At 34.2% G+C, this 16,624-nt stretch overlaps 1 protein-coding gene across 1 annotated transcript in view; it reads left to right on the forward strand.

The window, feature by feature from the left end:
• The window catches only part of LOC145675222 (trypsin-like), a 61,370-nt gene extending 44,956 nt beyond the window's left edge, over positions 1–16,414 (forward strand). The window contains exons 3-4 of the mRNA XM_081745603.1: positions 1,279–1,428; positions 16,268–16,414. Of these exons, the coding sequence (XP_081601729.1) occupies positions 1,279–1,428; positions 16,268–16,414 (297 nt within the window). The remainder of the gene's footprint in view (positions 1–1,278; positions 1,429–16,267) is intronic.
• The last annotated feature ends 210 nt before the right edge of the window (positions 16,415–16,624 follow it).

Genomic DNA, 16,624 nt, shown 5'->3' on the forward strand with positions numbered 1-16,624 from the left:
ATTTCACAAAGCATCGTCGTTCCTCCAGCCTCGAACCTAACGTTTCGAACAGTAATAGACAAAACAGATCCATAACAGCATTTGATTTGTTCATTAATCACTTAACCCTGATTTATGTCGATTAGCTTTTTGAGTTTGATGTAACCAATCGCCAATCATAAAGTGGAATAAAGTAACTCTCTTTAAACTTTACTTCCAGTGTTATCTAAGTAAGGAGGATACAATTGACGCTTTCTATTTAACGAATGCTTATGGTTTGACCTGCTCTTTAGCTTTAAAATTGTTCATTGTAACAGTGGTAATGTGTATTTTTATTTGGATCCAACTATTACTTGAGATAGATTCTCGTGGAGGATATTTCCGGCTAAATGCAAGTCCTACATATACACACATATTTTATCATGTGCTACGACAATCACGATTCGTTCTTCTCTTGCAAGTGGGTATTCTGTGCCAGCCTGAGTTAAGAGTAAAATATTCATTGTAAATTACAACATGCATAACATTTTATTGATTAAAGTTTGGTTATCCGGATGTTCATCATTTTACCTCTTTTGAAACTTTAGACCAATTTCATATGTCACTGACAAAATTCTCATTCCAGTTCTTGATTCCGGGACCAACATGAAGGCCGACAGTTGTCAAATTGTTCCTTTTCATTCGTTCTTGTTTCTATCATCAGAAGTTTTGAACAGCTAAAGCGTTTTCTCTTTCAAAAATTTAACTCACTCTGTATAACTGTATTAATATATTTTAAAATGATACCGAGCAAAGTAGCTCAAGTGGTAGAGCGTTGGCTTCGCATTCGGGAGGTCGTGGGATCGAGTCCCACTGCCGACCATCCTGACTGAGGTTTTCATTGTTTTCTTCAGTCCTACCAGGCAAATGCTGGGATTGTACCTACTAAACAGATCCTGGCCGACACCTTCCCAAATCCTTTCCTTCGTTGTTGTTGTTGGATATCCAGTGTAAAATGGTCTCTGAGCTGTATCTGGTGATTGTTAAACAAATAAAATAAAAAGTAAATAAATTATTTTTATTGAAAACTATAAGTATCAGATATGGTAACTGATTTATTGATGATACATATCCTTTAAAAAAATCTGATTTAATCTCCAAGTTTCTTCTTTATCCATAACATTATGCATTTCTTTTTATAGGAATCATAAGAATTATTAAAAGCATATTATATTAGGGTAAAAACAACAATGAAATAGACCTTGTATTTATTTTATCGTTAAGTGTAAATAGCAACTATTGTCATTTTCTTTAATGCAGGATGGCGATCAATCGGATGTACTTCTTTTTATAGAAGTTCCCATTATAAACTTAGAAACCTGCTGTGAAGATTACAATATGACAGTTGCTACATTTCCAGAGAACGAGTTTTGTGCAGGAAGTTTGGATGGATTACAAGGAACTTGTCACGTATGTTTGCAAAACCGATTTTTTTTCTTTTCAGATATAACTCTGTAACATTTTATAAGGAAATTGTTTTCAAATTCAAGAACCCACAAATAAAAAAGTAGAACAAGAACATTCGCGGAATGCAGGAGATAAAGCTTCTACAGTACTAAAATTTGACTGTCCCTTATTGACGAAGATTAAAAGTATCTAAAGAAGCGATCCGCAAAACATGTATATGAATATAGTGTGAGCGCAATAATGCCAAATAAATGATCACTGAAGTTGTGAGAATAGCGCAATAGAATGCGATGTTACTTTTAAGCAACACTGCCAAATAAAAGGTTAATGCAAATAGAAAATAGCTATCAAAATTTATATTTTCTCTTTGGATAAATTATGAAATTTCTAGCTTCCCTTCTCCCTTTTGAAATAAGTGAGATTAAATTACCTAATTAAGTGAGACTATTTTAGCTAAATTAAATTTATTACAGATAATATAAAAAGAAAAGTTAACAATTATATAAATTGATAAAAGCAATAAATATGTTGTGCTTCGTAGAGTTCTGTATTGCTAATTTCATTTTATTAGAATTACTTTTCAGTTTAGCGTCTTTGTCAGAATCAAGCCTATATGAAACTTGGACTTACAACTTAACATGGAATGTAAGCAGCGTGAGCTCCCGGAGAAAATCGAATTTCCCGAAATCATATCATGAAAGCAATTAACATTAATACTGGTACTGAAATTGGGGTTGAATGTTATAATAACTTTCCAATTATGTATGTTACTAATGGAAAAATATAAACAATGTAAACACATAGTAAACGACTGAATTTGCTGCAACAGAGTAAAATAAAATAATAATGTTGCTGGAATTATTGTAAGTCGTGCAGCTTGTTGCCAGAGGCCATGCACAGCACTATACAGAGCTAGGCACTGCATGTTTTGATTTCAGCGTGAACGTAGTGCTGAATGTGTCTGTTCCTTAACACGAAGGAGTTCAAAGAAAGAGACGAGAACATGTGTGCTAGTCAGAGAGCTCTTAAAATGCATTGTTGTGGTGTTATAACATGACCTGGAGACAAAATTTGGATGACTTCACCCTGGGAAGAGTAATAGAAAAGTTAGATAATATAAATCTGACAAGTGTACCCTATGAATTTTACATTGGCCACATATTGTTTCACATTAGAACAAACACTAAAACTGATACAAACCAGAAAGTATCTGAGAAGCAAAAAGTATACTTCCTTTTATATATTTAATATGCACACCTTTCCTAGCCAACCTCAAAAAAGAGTGACATTTTGACCTGTATGTATGTATATGTATGTGTGAATGTGTGTGTATGTATAAATGTACCCAGAAGTTTGTTTCAAGGTTGTAGGCAATTATATCAAAACTATTGCTCGTGATTTTCACTAAACGAATAAGATCCAAGAAAGGTGTTTAGGATAAAATATTTGAAAAAAAAAATACTACTGCATATTTTACACATAGAGTAATGTTATCTATTAAACGTTACAGAGATTGACATAATTATAATAATTAATTACTTATTTCCTTTAAAACGTCAAGCAAATCATACAATTTGTAATATGGAACCTTTATCCTATAATAAGGAGCCACGTGGCTCAGTAATAGAGCGTTCAACTCTGGTGAATGGGGTACAGTCCGCGACTTAGAAATTGTTACAAAAATTCCAAGTCCAAATTAATAACAAACTCTTGCCCCGTTTTCTTATGCAATCCACAAATACATGTCTCGATCGATTAGTTATTTCTTGTCTCCAACCCAACTCCCTCCTTCCTCCACCTCTCCTTGTCTAAAGCAGTGTGTGTGACGTAGTACATTCTTTCCATTCAGACGAAAAAAAAAAAAACAGGAATCAAGTTTACAATGTTATAGCTCTAAAATAGCCTTTTTCATTCGTTTGTTCTGAAATATCTTTAAAGAGTCTATTTTTTAAAAAAAGTCATACAATCTTCCATCAGCTTCATTAATACCTTTAGTTCTATTGTTTCCCTTCTTTAAAGACTGCAAGCTAGTAAGATGCTCCCGAAGAAATCTATGGAAATTGCCAATAACGACATTAAGTTTTGTGCGTCCTAAAGTCTGTAATGCATGCACAGAGCTCGAGAATATCTACTGACAGAAATGAATGTTATTCAACGATTCATTTAATTTCTTTTCAGTAATTGCAAGCAAATGTTCCAAGAGCGTCATTTGGGCAGGACATTGTTTGAGCAAATGTATAGTAATACACTAATAAAAAAGTGAAAATTTTTTGTCGGCGGAGACTCTTCCCTACCCCCCCCCCCCGAATAAAATCTAAAATAACACTGGTTTTAGCAACAAACCTATAGAGTTACGATAGCACATTGCTAGAGAGCTTAATTTTGGCTTCAAGAGTCGAAGGTTTGATCTCAAGCCATATGAGTTCCTGGGTGACATTGAGAGAGACAGACGGAGAGAGAGAGAGAGAGATTGAAATATGAAGACAGAGAGGAATGATTTATATACACAGATTTAGAACTGAAAAAAATGATTGGAAAGCATTCGTATTATGACAAAAAATGTGATACACAAGAAAGGGAGGTTTCAAACTACGAGGATCACATTAGGCAGTTGTCGGAATAAGGTGTAGAACACTTTTGAGAGCATCAGATGATTACGAATGGAGAGAAAGATATTGAGAAAAGAGGAATTAAGAATTTAAAAATCTGAAGCTTCCGAGACGGGTTTCGAACCCCGAACCTTGTAGTTATCGAACCATGATATTATCCATTCTGCTACGGAGAACTCTGTACTTATGCACATACGTTTCCTTTAGCTACGTTGAAAGCTAACTTAATGGAATATTCCAAAAGTTGACTTGCTGGTGCGCCGTTCTGATCGGATATAAACCTCTTGTAACTTAGTTACAATGTGCATAATGAACTTCTCCTTGTTAAGAACACTTCTTATGGCAGTAAAATTTGTTACTATTGTGGTAAGTAGGTTACATTTGACAGAACCATCTGATAAAGTAGTGCGGAACCCTGTCCGTCCTCGTCTGTTAGGTGAATGGTTAATGCAAGTTATTCCTACTTGTATGGTCCGAGCTTCTAATCAAGATCATTCTTATTGATTATTTCTTTGAGCTACGCTCACACTGTGCATTCCACAAAATCAATTTTGAAGTAATGTAGTCACAGCTAGTTTAATTCGAAATTATTTTCAAATATGATATTTGTTATTACATGCGTTTCTATAACTTGCGATGTTTCAAACTTAATATATAATCTTACAACCTTAATGTAACTCATTTCCCTACGGCATATCATCATGAATGTTGGCACAACGACGACAGTCAGGCGTTAATACAAAATTCAGTTCTTACTGGAATGTATTCATATATATTTAGAAGGTTTGACTCAGAAAAAAACGTACAGTGCAACATTGACTTTTGGAGGAATTTCAAACGAATTTCCCATACGTATAAATTACCATCTTAACAATCTACTGTAGGGGCTAAGACACTGAAGCCGTTCCAGGGAAGGAAAAGGGTTATAAGTAAAAAAAAAAAAAAAAAAAAAAAAAGTAATAGAATACAAATAATGTTGGTGTCAAATTCATAGTTTTCTGGTTCGAAGAGATGAATAGTGGCTACCAGATGGCACTCCTAACTTGTTTGTAGCCTTGCATAAATGGAAAATTGCTATTAGAGTATATTTTACATTCAAGTATGACTGTTTTTTAAAAAAGCTTGTCCTTCAACATTATGTTTTATAATTATTTTCTACTGTATTTCTTATTTATAATAACATATTTTCTATATATGTTGTATTCTATGTTATACGTTTCTTAATTACATTTTACGTCTTACATTTGAAGAGGATCTTATGACAATTCAGAGCAGCTGGGACATACACAGAATTGATTGATTGATTTTGAGTTTTACGCCCCGTTCAGCAGCGAGGCTATATGAGACGTGGACCTACTGATTAACGTGGAATCCGAACCACATGAGCTCCCGCCGGGAATCGAACCCGGGTCTCCCGCGCCAAAGGCGCGTACGCTAACCGATTAGCCAAGAAGGAGCTCGACATACACAGAATGTATGCCTTGGCAATCCAGAGCTCCTGCTCCACGAAATCACTACTTTTCTGTAAATTATATCTAATTTTAGAGATGATGATAGAAATTTTAGTAAAACATGCCCTCAAAAAGCCTTGTCTACCCCCCCCCCTGCAAAGCAGTGAAAATTTTAGAGTGCGAGCAGTTAGTAATGTTTCTCCAGAAGTTATATCTCCGATAATTCCGAGTGTGATATCAGTATCTGTGAGTTATTACTTTTCACCCGCAGTGTATTGAAACGTACTTAAAAGAAGCTGTTCTGAAATCTTCACTGGTTCCCCCTATGACTTCATGCAAATAGGGTCAACCTTCGACATATCCACATCTAAAATGTCACCTTTTGTGTCAGAGATCACGAAAACTATCCATTCGAAACAAACATAGGATATTTTCGATTCTTTTTGCCTGTCAATCTCCCATTGTCAACTCCATGCCAACCAAGGCCTAACTTGGACTTACACAGCATCCACAGTGTCACTATTCATCTTTGCACATGAATTCGACACTAATATCGTTCGTATTTGAAGTCTTTTACATGTCATCTTCACCTCTTGGTAGGGTTGGTTTCAGTGTCTCGCCCCCATAACTATGGAGAACTTTCAACCAACGTAAGTATAATTATAAGTTACCATTTGAAAAATAAGTGTACTGTTGATCTGTTTCGGAGAGGAATTCGTTAACTACTTTTTCGATATAATAGTATTACCTTTTTTAAGTAAGGTCCTATACTCAAACACACATAATGTCTTTCAATGCTCTAAAGGAAAACGAAACGAATCGTCGTATACATGTTACGTTTTTGAAGAGAAAAAGAGCAAAACATTGATTGCAGAAACGTATGATGGTATTATTTGCATGCAAATTTATAACTTATAAAACGTGTTGGCTCGATTGATGAGGCGTTAGTGAAGGGGTTTTTTGCTGGTGGTCCTACCTTCGGTTCTCGTCCATTCTTGTGGCGTTTTTCTTTTAGCTACACTGAGTTTGTGCATTCCAGATCTTCAAGCTTTAACCAAATCTAATACCAGTTAGTGAATTAAAAGTGGATGACATTACTTTCAAATACGAGACGTTATTACATGCTTTTCATTAGCTTACAGTACTAAACTTTGATATCAACTTTTTCATCCTTCATTTAACTCATTTCTTGACGTGTTGTTACAAAATTCATGAATCTTGACGGAAAAATTGCTTCACCACTTAATGGTGACTGCTTTGAAAGCAAGTGCAAAATATGAAAATTAAATATTATATCTGTAGTTTCGTGTTGAGAAGAACCAAACTTGTGAACCAAATGTTTAAGAACAACTCAAGTTATTAATATAGACTTTACCGAAGATTATTCACTTATATCACCATAAAAGAAATACGAAAACGTTCTGAAACGAAGAAATACAAGATACAACTTTGCAGGAAGAGGCAAAGAAATCTAACGTAACAAGACTAAAGACGATTTATTTACGGCGTAGTGATCGTGATTGAGTGGTCAAGGCACTGCATCAGTAATCTAGAGGTTCGTGGTTCGAATCCCCATCGGGCAATTTTTACTTTAGGATTTTTGATTTCGATTGATCGACGATGACAAACGTTTTATTATATTAAGATATTTGAATATTAGAATGTTTCAATACTTGAACTATCAAATCTTCAGGGATAATTATAGTAATAATAATTCTTATTATTATCTCGTTGAAGATTAAAAGCTAGGAGCTAATTATGGCTCCGGTCATACCATTACAGGAAGAAACGTGACATTTGGCAAGAATATTTCTGTTTTGTTTAATGTTGCCCACGAGAAGAGAAATTTCTCATCTTGTTTCTGAAACAAACAAAATAACATGAGAATTAACAGTTTACATTCGAGACGGGATAATGGTAACACAAATTATCATCTCACTTTAGAGATGAGAATCAAGAAGAGATGAAAAGTATCGTAAACGTTTCTCGTCTTGTTACGATTCTCGAAATAGTGCATGTCCATTGTTTAAGTAACAATTACTCTGTAGACGGAATCTTAGAAGCTTTTTGTTACTTTGTATTATACAGCTCATTGAATTATGGTCTGTGTAGCTATTTTTTAAGCAAAGCTTTTATACTTACCTCTTCATATCCTAAACTTAGTATATTATATGTCTTACTGTTGAGTGATATTCAATTATTTCTATTACAGTTACTCTTCTTAAAACATACAGTAGAACACTTTCTACATATAACGTTAGTGGAAAGCTTTTGTTTAAAATGTGGGTAGTCGCAGAGGTGTATCTTGAAGGTACGGAAATCCTTCTCCGAAATCCCTACGTTTAAGTAAGTTTTTCCAAACTTTATACGTACTTTAAAACTTTTAATACCATTATTATTATTATTATTATTATTATTATTATTATTATTATTATTATTATTATTATTATTATTATTATTATTATTATTATTATTATTACTGAAGTGTTGTTAATTTAGTGGTTCACCCTCTTCCACCCAGCTCCCGCCTAGTGGGCATTGTGCTGAATAAACACCGTGTGTGTAGTTTTCTCCGGATTTAGCTTCCTCCCAGTTTCTTTCAATATTTCTTTCATTCTCATCATGGACTTTTTCTGTAGCTTAGCCGGCGTAACAATTACTTAAAAACAAATTTTTGCATTGCTCTTCTGGGTTCAGTATCCCTACTTTCTACATAAAATTGGCCTGGAAACTTTCCCTTTAACATTTAGCTAGTTGTAGGGATATATGCAGATGGTATGTCCTGATGGTCCTTACAATTATCTCAAATCCCGACTATTTTCTAACTATTGCCTAATGCTAGGGGCGATTTTACACATTTTAATGTAATCTGTCCTCTTGCGGAATTTGTCTTCTATATTATTATTATTATTATTACTATTATTATTATTATTATTATTATTATTATTATTATTATTATTATTATTATTATTATTATTATTATTATTATTATTATTATTATTATTATTATTACTGAATATTTGAGATCTAAATATTACGTCTTATTCCAATGCAAATAAGAATACTGAAGTTAAGAATAATCAAAAGAAGTTTTTTGGACCCTCTATAAGGATAAATTGCTTTATAAGAGATACTTTGGAAGTAAAAGAGGGGGAAAAAGAAGGTGTCAGCTACTGATCAATATGAAAATCGAACCTTCAATTGCTTTAACAGAACCTAAGTAAGGTTTGCCTTCATCACGATACATAGTAACGCCCTTTTTTTGGGTAAAAGACATTGGATTATGTTTGCGTTAAATTGATATTTTAACGAAATATATATACAAAAAATAGTTTGTATTTACCAATTTTGGTTGAACGAATATATGGAACGTGTTGAAAATGACGAAAGAAAATATTATTATTACTTTTAGTAAGAGGGGAAGAACGTAAAAACAAGTCCACGAAGTCGCTTCAGACAAATTTATGACTTACACTAGACCTTAAGAGCATTTGCACATGTCCCCGGCAATGCCGAATCCGGCACCGACAATGCCGGATCCGGTACCGGGGCTGCTTTGCACACGCAGCCAGCAAAACCGGAATCGGCTCCGGCAATGTCGGTGCCGGCGCTGCTTTCCACACACATCCCGGTAATGCCGGTGCCGAAAGGTAGTTTGAGTTTGAACTTGAAGGAGAGAACATGAGTCCAGCAATAAATAAACGATATCTCCTTGCCTTGCTGTACTTACGGCGGAGAAAGAGGAAACAAAGTAGCACTAGAAAGATTTGGATCCATCCATTGTTGACAGTGCGTCATGTGGAAGGTTCGCTTTATACATTATATGAAAAGCTGCGGGCATAAGATTCAAAATTTTTTAATTAATTACTTTCTCATGTCTAAACAAACGTACGATTTCTTAGTACAACGAATTAGTAATTATATTCAGCGCTGTTCAGATTTTTTTCTTTTTTTTGCAAGAGTCGAAGAGTCCTGTAATATTACAGACTGACATGAATAAACGGAAGGGTCATTCAATATCTGAGAAATAGCTCAATGCAAAGAACAAGGTTAATTGTATTACGTCAATCAAGTGACGTAGGAGCACTAACGTGTAAATTCTCAAATATCGTTTCTTTAGTACACAAAGGTATATTATAAATTGGTCCGTACATAGGCCTAATCAAAAGCATTCGCAGGAAAACATGGCTAAATTAATAATTTTGACAAGTCACAATAGGTAGTAACCCTATACTATCCAATAGTGTCCAATAGTGTCAAATTGTCAAGAATTTGTGAAAACTGGTGGCAAATTGTCTGCTTTGTCGAATTTTGGTGGCAAATTGACCGCTGGTAAATTGCCCGTACCCCGAAGAAAACATCGATGTGGCCCATTTCTATGTCTTCGATTGTACATTTTATTTTCATTTACATATAATCTACATTTTGTGTATCAACTGTAAGTAAACAGAAAGTGTTTGAAACACTATTGTTTTATATTATCCTATACTTGGCTGTCGCTTCTCGTTTCTTTTTGTCCATAGTGTCGAAGTCTTGTGCAAGATTTGTATATACTTCTTTCCAGGTTTTCTGCTTTTCGATCTTGTCTTTATATGAGTCTGTAGTCTTGTCCCATAGACAAGGTCTCATTTCCGCTAATTCAATGAAATTCAAAACATAGTACTGAAACACTTTAATCATTGTCACTCGATGAACGATGAAATAAATTGTCACTGAAGCAAGGCTTCAGTGCACTTGCAGAAAACAATCCACTAAATCAAAAATCTACTTCAAGCGGAAATAAGTAACATATAGCTCCACTCACGCAGAAAGTATGGCACTCCAGAATAGTTTTATATAAATGTTAAACGTCAGTTTAATCCACCCCCTGTCAACTTGACCTACTTCTGTCCTTGATCTCCTGCGGGCTTGCATAGTTGCATATAGATAGACGAATCGAATACCTTCCTGGAATCGAACGGAGGAAACGGAACTAAATTATAATTTTCTTCAGCGTAGGAGGATTTTTCCAGGGGAGATTTTGTTCTAGATAGGCCTACATATGTAGTATGTCCGATATAACATTCATAGATATCGTTTTGCAATGCATCTTGCATTTTGTAAAACGAAAACATAGACAATTTCGGCTGTAGCCTGTTGTGTTGATTAAATCAAATCATACTATTATACAATATATTCTTCTTTATGCATTTCTTTCCCTCTTTCAACAACCCCCCCCTTTCCAAATTATGTACTAAAGACAATCCACACAAAATGAAAATGCTTAGGAGAAACCTAATGGCTATCAATGATTGATGGAAGGAGTCTCGCAAACTATTATATTTCTATATTTTCTCCTCGGGGGAGACTAAACAGAAGATCGAAAAAGCAAGGTTATCTGCTCTTTGTGTGTGTGGATGTGTGCGCACGAGGGATATGGCCTTCTTTTGGTTTATTTCTCTTTTTTTCACTTTTGTTGCCATAATTTTAACATCTATTTAAATTTCTCAAAATTGAAACAGGCTGCGATCAAGCTATTTACAATAAATAATAATAATAATAATCATAATAATAATAATAACAATAAGTTCTGGAAAGGCAACATTGCGTCTGCTTATTCACTCAGTCCACAATCATTCAATGGAACAAATGCCAGACAAGACAGAGTACATGAATATTTTTATTATGATCTATAGGGTAAAACAGTATGCAACCACAAGAATGGAAATTTTCTTGTTCTGTTTGTGTTTTTTTCAGTTCTTTTTGTAGTTGTGTTGTAGTTTTTATTTACTTTAATTTTATTTACAACCTTTGTTATGCTTGGGAATGCCTACTTCTACGATTATGATGGATATTTATACCGTACATACTAGGTTGCATAATTAACAGGATAAACATTGGACAACTATCCTAGATTCATAATTTTTTCGTATCTCCATTTTGTTCATTTCCGCCATGTTGATTTCTTTTTAAAATTATGACTTCATATATGCTCACATATTCTCTATCAAAACGAATCCAATGACTCCTTTGTTTAAATCGTTTAAGTAAGTTTCTGCTGCAGAAGATAACAAATTAATATACTTCGCGTTGCCATAGTTGGATAATTCAAACAAGACACGAATTTCCCTTGCTGAGAATTTATGTAAATAGCAAGACGCTATATTTGTGGTACCTCATAGCCATTTTGATTATTTCATTCTTCATTATATATTCATATGATGTGAAAAAAAGAAAATAATAAAAAAAACTGAAGCAAACAAAAATCCAAATACAGGAAAAGAAACAAGAATACACAACGCCTTGCCACTCATTCAATGTAGCTAGATTGAAAAAACGTATCAGTAAGCCGGCTCCGTCTTTACCGGCTGCGTTTGCATCCACGCATAAGAAAACATTGCCGCCGACAAAACCGGAACCGAAGCCGACACCGACATGTCGGCGGCTAGTCCGCCTGCACTTGCCGAAGCCGGAAGTTCCACCGGCTTTTTTGCCGGGTCGGAAAGCGTGTGCAAGCTACCATTTGATTACATTGCCGCCGATTCCATCGCCGGCATTGCCGGAACCGGATACGGCATTGCCGGGGACGCGTGCAAACGCTGTAAGGATGACCGTTTTGTCTTCATGAATTGTTTGCGAAACACGCTAAGTTTTCAGACAGTAGGAATCGAGAGTGTATACTGTGACGTCATGTTAGTTTTCCCCCTGTGAAGGAAGTCCTTTCAACTCTAACTTGTAACAACTAGAGAAATTGACTAAGTTTTATGTTATTATACATCAGAAATATCAACTTTGTACATTATAAATTATTTCTGAATTTCATCGGAATGACTCGAACAGCGCACCCCTGACTCACGAATCGACTGCTCAAGCCACTATTCTAAGACGGCTCTTTTAAGTAAGAGTCAAGAAACACTCGTGTATATAACACTTTCCAAACGTTTACGATTGTAATATTTTTTTTAACGATGAAACACTGATTTCGGTCATGATAAAAGATTATAGTCCAGAGAATTTAAGTTTAAATTTTAAAAAAAAACTAAAGTATCTCCGTAACTTATCTCTATTATATTCGATTACTCACGTAATAATATAATAATAATAATAATAATAATAATAATAATAATAATAATAATAATAATAATAATAATAATAATGGTATTAAAAGTTTTAAATCAGGTCTAAAATTTGGAAAAATTTACTTAAATGTAGGGATTTCGGAGAAGGGTTTCCGTACCGTCAAGATATACCTCTGCAACTACCCACATTTAAAACAAAAGCTTTCCACTAACGTTTCATGTAGAAAGTGTGCTGCTATCTGTTTTAAGGAAAATAACTGTAATACGAACGATGTCCGATCATTTTTCCCCAGTTCTAAATCTGTGTATATAAATCATTCCTCTCTGTCTCTATATTTCAATCTCTCTCTGTCTGTCTCTCTGAATGTCACCCAGGAACTTATATGACTTGAGATCAAACCTTCGACTCTTGAAACCAAATGTAAGCTCTCTAGCAATGTGCTATCGTAACTCTATAGGTTTATTGCTAAAAGCAGCGTCATTTTAGATTTTTTCGAAAGGGAGAGAGTCTCCGTCGACCAAAAATTTTCACTTTATATTAGTGTATTACTATACATTTGCTCAAACAATATGTATTTATGAAGCTCAAAGAAGGGGAAATTACACCCTTCTGTCCTACCCAAATGACGGTCTTAGAACACTTGCTTGCAATTACTGAAAAGATATAAAATGAATAATTCAATAACACTAATTTCTGTCAGTAGATATTCTCGAGCTCTGTGCGAGCATTACAGACTTTAGGACGCACAAAACTTACTGTCGTTATTGGCAATTTCCATAAATTTCTTAGGGAGCATCTTACTACCTTGCAGTCCTTAAAGAAGAGAAAGAATGAAACTAAATGTGTTAATGAAGCTATTGGAAGATTGTATGACTTTTAAAAAAAGGCTCTTTAAAGATATTTTAGAACAAACGAATGAAAAAGTCTATTTTACAGCTATAACATTGTAAATTTGATTCCTGCTCTTTTTTCGTCTGAATGGAAAGAGTGTACTACGTCACACACACTGCTTTAGACAAGGAGAGGTGGAGGAGGGAGGGAGTTGGTTTTAAAATAAGAAATAACTAATCGATGGAGATATGTATTTGTGGATTGCATAAGAAAACGGTGCAAGAGTTTGTTAAAGCCGCGTGCTGTACTTGGTTTGAGTCAAGCTCGCGCCAACTGAGCTTTGTGTTGAATAAACACCTTGTCCGTGGGTGTTCTCGGAGTTTTCCCGTTTCCTCGCACTAAGAATACCCTCCTTTTTAATGTGATTAGTTACTCACTACAAGAAGCGTTTTGGACGACAAATTTTCGAGGACGTGAGTGAACCATCTCTCAGTTGTTGTTTTTAATAATTTATCTTTCCCACAAACACATCAAGCAATGACTATTTGATTAATGTTAACTTTGATTTACTTTAGTAACTGCACAAAGAAATAAAGTCTCTGAGCAAAACAAGTTTTGAGAAGGATAGACAAATGAAGAGAAAATTAAGTAAGATGAAGACAGAGAAAGTCAGTCTTGGTGGGGAATAGAAAGCGTGGGAGAAGACACTAAGATACTAAAACTAGGAAAGATAGATTCAGCATATATAAAAGAAAGTAATGGACTCTTGGAAGTGATACGTGCAAGGAAGAAAAAGAAAGAAAACCGATATGAGGTCATGGGAAGAGAAAGGCTTACTTATAGAATGAGGTGTAGTGATTGTGATTGTGTACGTTGATGAAACGGAGAAAAACTGAAAGATCGTGTAAAATAACAGAACCGTGATGAAATGTTACAAAGAGAATGGAATGGCATTTACTAGTACTTGAGGGAGACGGGACATAACCTTAATTGGAGAGATGTTGAAGGAAGTTGATAAAAAGTAAAAAGAGACATGATTTATTGAAAAATAAGAGTGTCTGTGAATTGAAATGTAAGTTTTAATTCATGAATAGTGGAGCAAATTATTTGAAGAAAAAAATAGTTATTGAGAAACCTAATATCTTGAAAATGCAGAAAATATCCATTTCCCTTCAAATTGGGGATATAGAAATTTCTCCAGACGTTTTGCCGATGAGTGTACACTATTGAGTTCACTAGTTGATGAAAGACTTAATAAAGACTGGTCCATAATTCTGTAAATGAATGTAAACATACACTATTTGAAAAGTATTCTGATGGTGTAGACAAAGAAAAGTATTGAATTGCGTTTCCTTTGTTTTTCACATATTCACACTTCTTTAGATGAAAAAGATAAGAAATTCAAAATAATACAATATCGTCTTCTTGTATGTAGAATACGTAGATAAATAATTGAAATGCTGATTAGACTATAGACATCTTCTATGTAATATTCTCATTATAAAAATTTTGCTAGCATGAAGTAAGTAGAATTCAATTAAAATGACATTCAAAAATATACGAGAGAATGTATTTAAATGATATAATTAAAAGAATGATATATAATAAAATGACGCCCAATAAAATAAAGCATAATAAGAATGGCGAACAATATGATGTTAAATAGTAAGAATGATTTTGATGATATGAGAACACGCCATTCAAGATACTACACTACATTTTTTGAAGATTTTGTTTATTTTTAGGACTCCACTTCCCTTACTGTTGCCTGTGTCTTCAAGGTAGATTGTAAAGCAGGACTGCTGCCTCTTTCTCTCTTTTCCTTTCCCTAACTTAGAAAGGTCGTGACTGAGTTCTCTCTCTCTCTCTCTCTCTCTCTCTATATATATATATATATATATATATATATATATATATATATATATGTGTGTGTGTGTGTGTGTGTGTGTGTGTGTGTTATTTTGAGAATTTTTCAATTTTGAACTCCCCATTCGATACACCATTAAAAACTACCTGAAAGAAGAGAGGGAATGTTTTTCGTCACTCTTAACTTTCCCGATTTATTGGCCAGAAAAGTTCCGATTTCAGGAGATTTAAGGAGGTATATCTCGGGAACCATAAGTAATAAAAAGATTATATTTTCCTAATTTTTCAATTTTGAACCTTCCATTTTGAGCATTTGTCTTCGTAAATTTTAGTATTGAAAGAAATTATAAACTGATATATATATAACAAGAATTGTTTAATGAGTATAATAATAAAACACACAGGACAACTGGTGTAAAGTCTATAGAAGTTAGTAAGAAAAAGTAATTCTTTCTTAGTTGGTAAATTTATCTAGGTGGTAAATAAATAAAGAATTATCTATATATTTTTTCATAAAATAAGGATGCAAGTCAATTCTTAAATTCATTTTTGAGAAATAACACATTAATCAAAAAATGAAATGAAATCTTCAAGTTTTACGTCCCACCCTTATGCCGCTTAGGCTAAAGGAGACGGTGATGATGAGAGATGAGTGAAATGGTGGAATGAATAGAGTGGGAGGAAACGGGAGAACCCCGAGAAAACCCACGAGCACGGTGTTTGTCCACCACAAAGTCCACACGGCGCGAGCTAGGATCGAACCAGGGACCCCAAGCACCGGAGATGAACGCTCTACCACTGAGCCACCGCGCCCCCTAACACATTAATCGTTTAAAGATTTGCAGAATCATATCATTCTAACAAACTATTTATTTTATATTATTAGTTTATGCAGTGCAACTTTGCTGGTTTCATAATGTACGAGTACAAAGATCTATACGAATATTTTTTATAAATATTTTAAAAATATATAATTTAATAGTTAATCTAAGTTTCAATGATGTTCAGAAAAATGTTTCTTCGTAGGGTGACAGCGGTGGTCCTTTAGTCCTTGATGGTGTTCTACTAGGTGTTGTCTCTTGGGGTAAATGTGATGAAATACCGGTGAAACCTGGAGTATTTGTCTACGTTTCCAAGTACCTGGATTTTATCAACAGCATTGTTGCAGAGTAACTTACAAAATGAAATGTAACAAATGCTGGAAATTAAGTAATGTGCATGGTAGTTTTGTTTAGTTATTACTAGAAAATAAACAACTTGAATTATGTGTTTCGAGAGAACCTAGAAGATTTATATCATTTATTAAACCTTTCCTTTACGTTAGCATTATAAACAATATATTTAAATTGTAACTCGCAATGAATGAAGTAGGACTCTTAGTGC

Source organism: Thermobia domestica, chromosome 18 (assembly GCF_964235325.1).
Source record: "Thermobia domestica chromosome 18, izTheDome1.hap1.1, whole genome shotgun sequence".
NCBI classification, from domain to species: Eukaryota; Metazoa; Arthropoda; class Insecta; order Zygentoma; family Lepismatidae; genus Thermobia; species Thermobia domestica.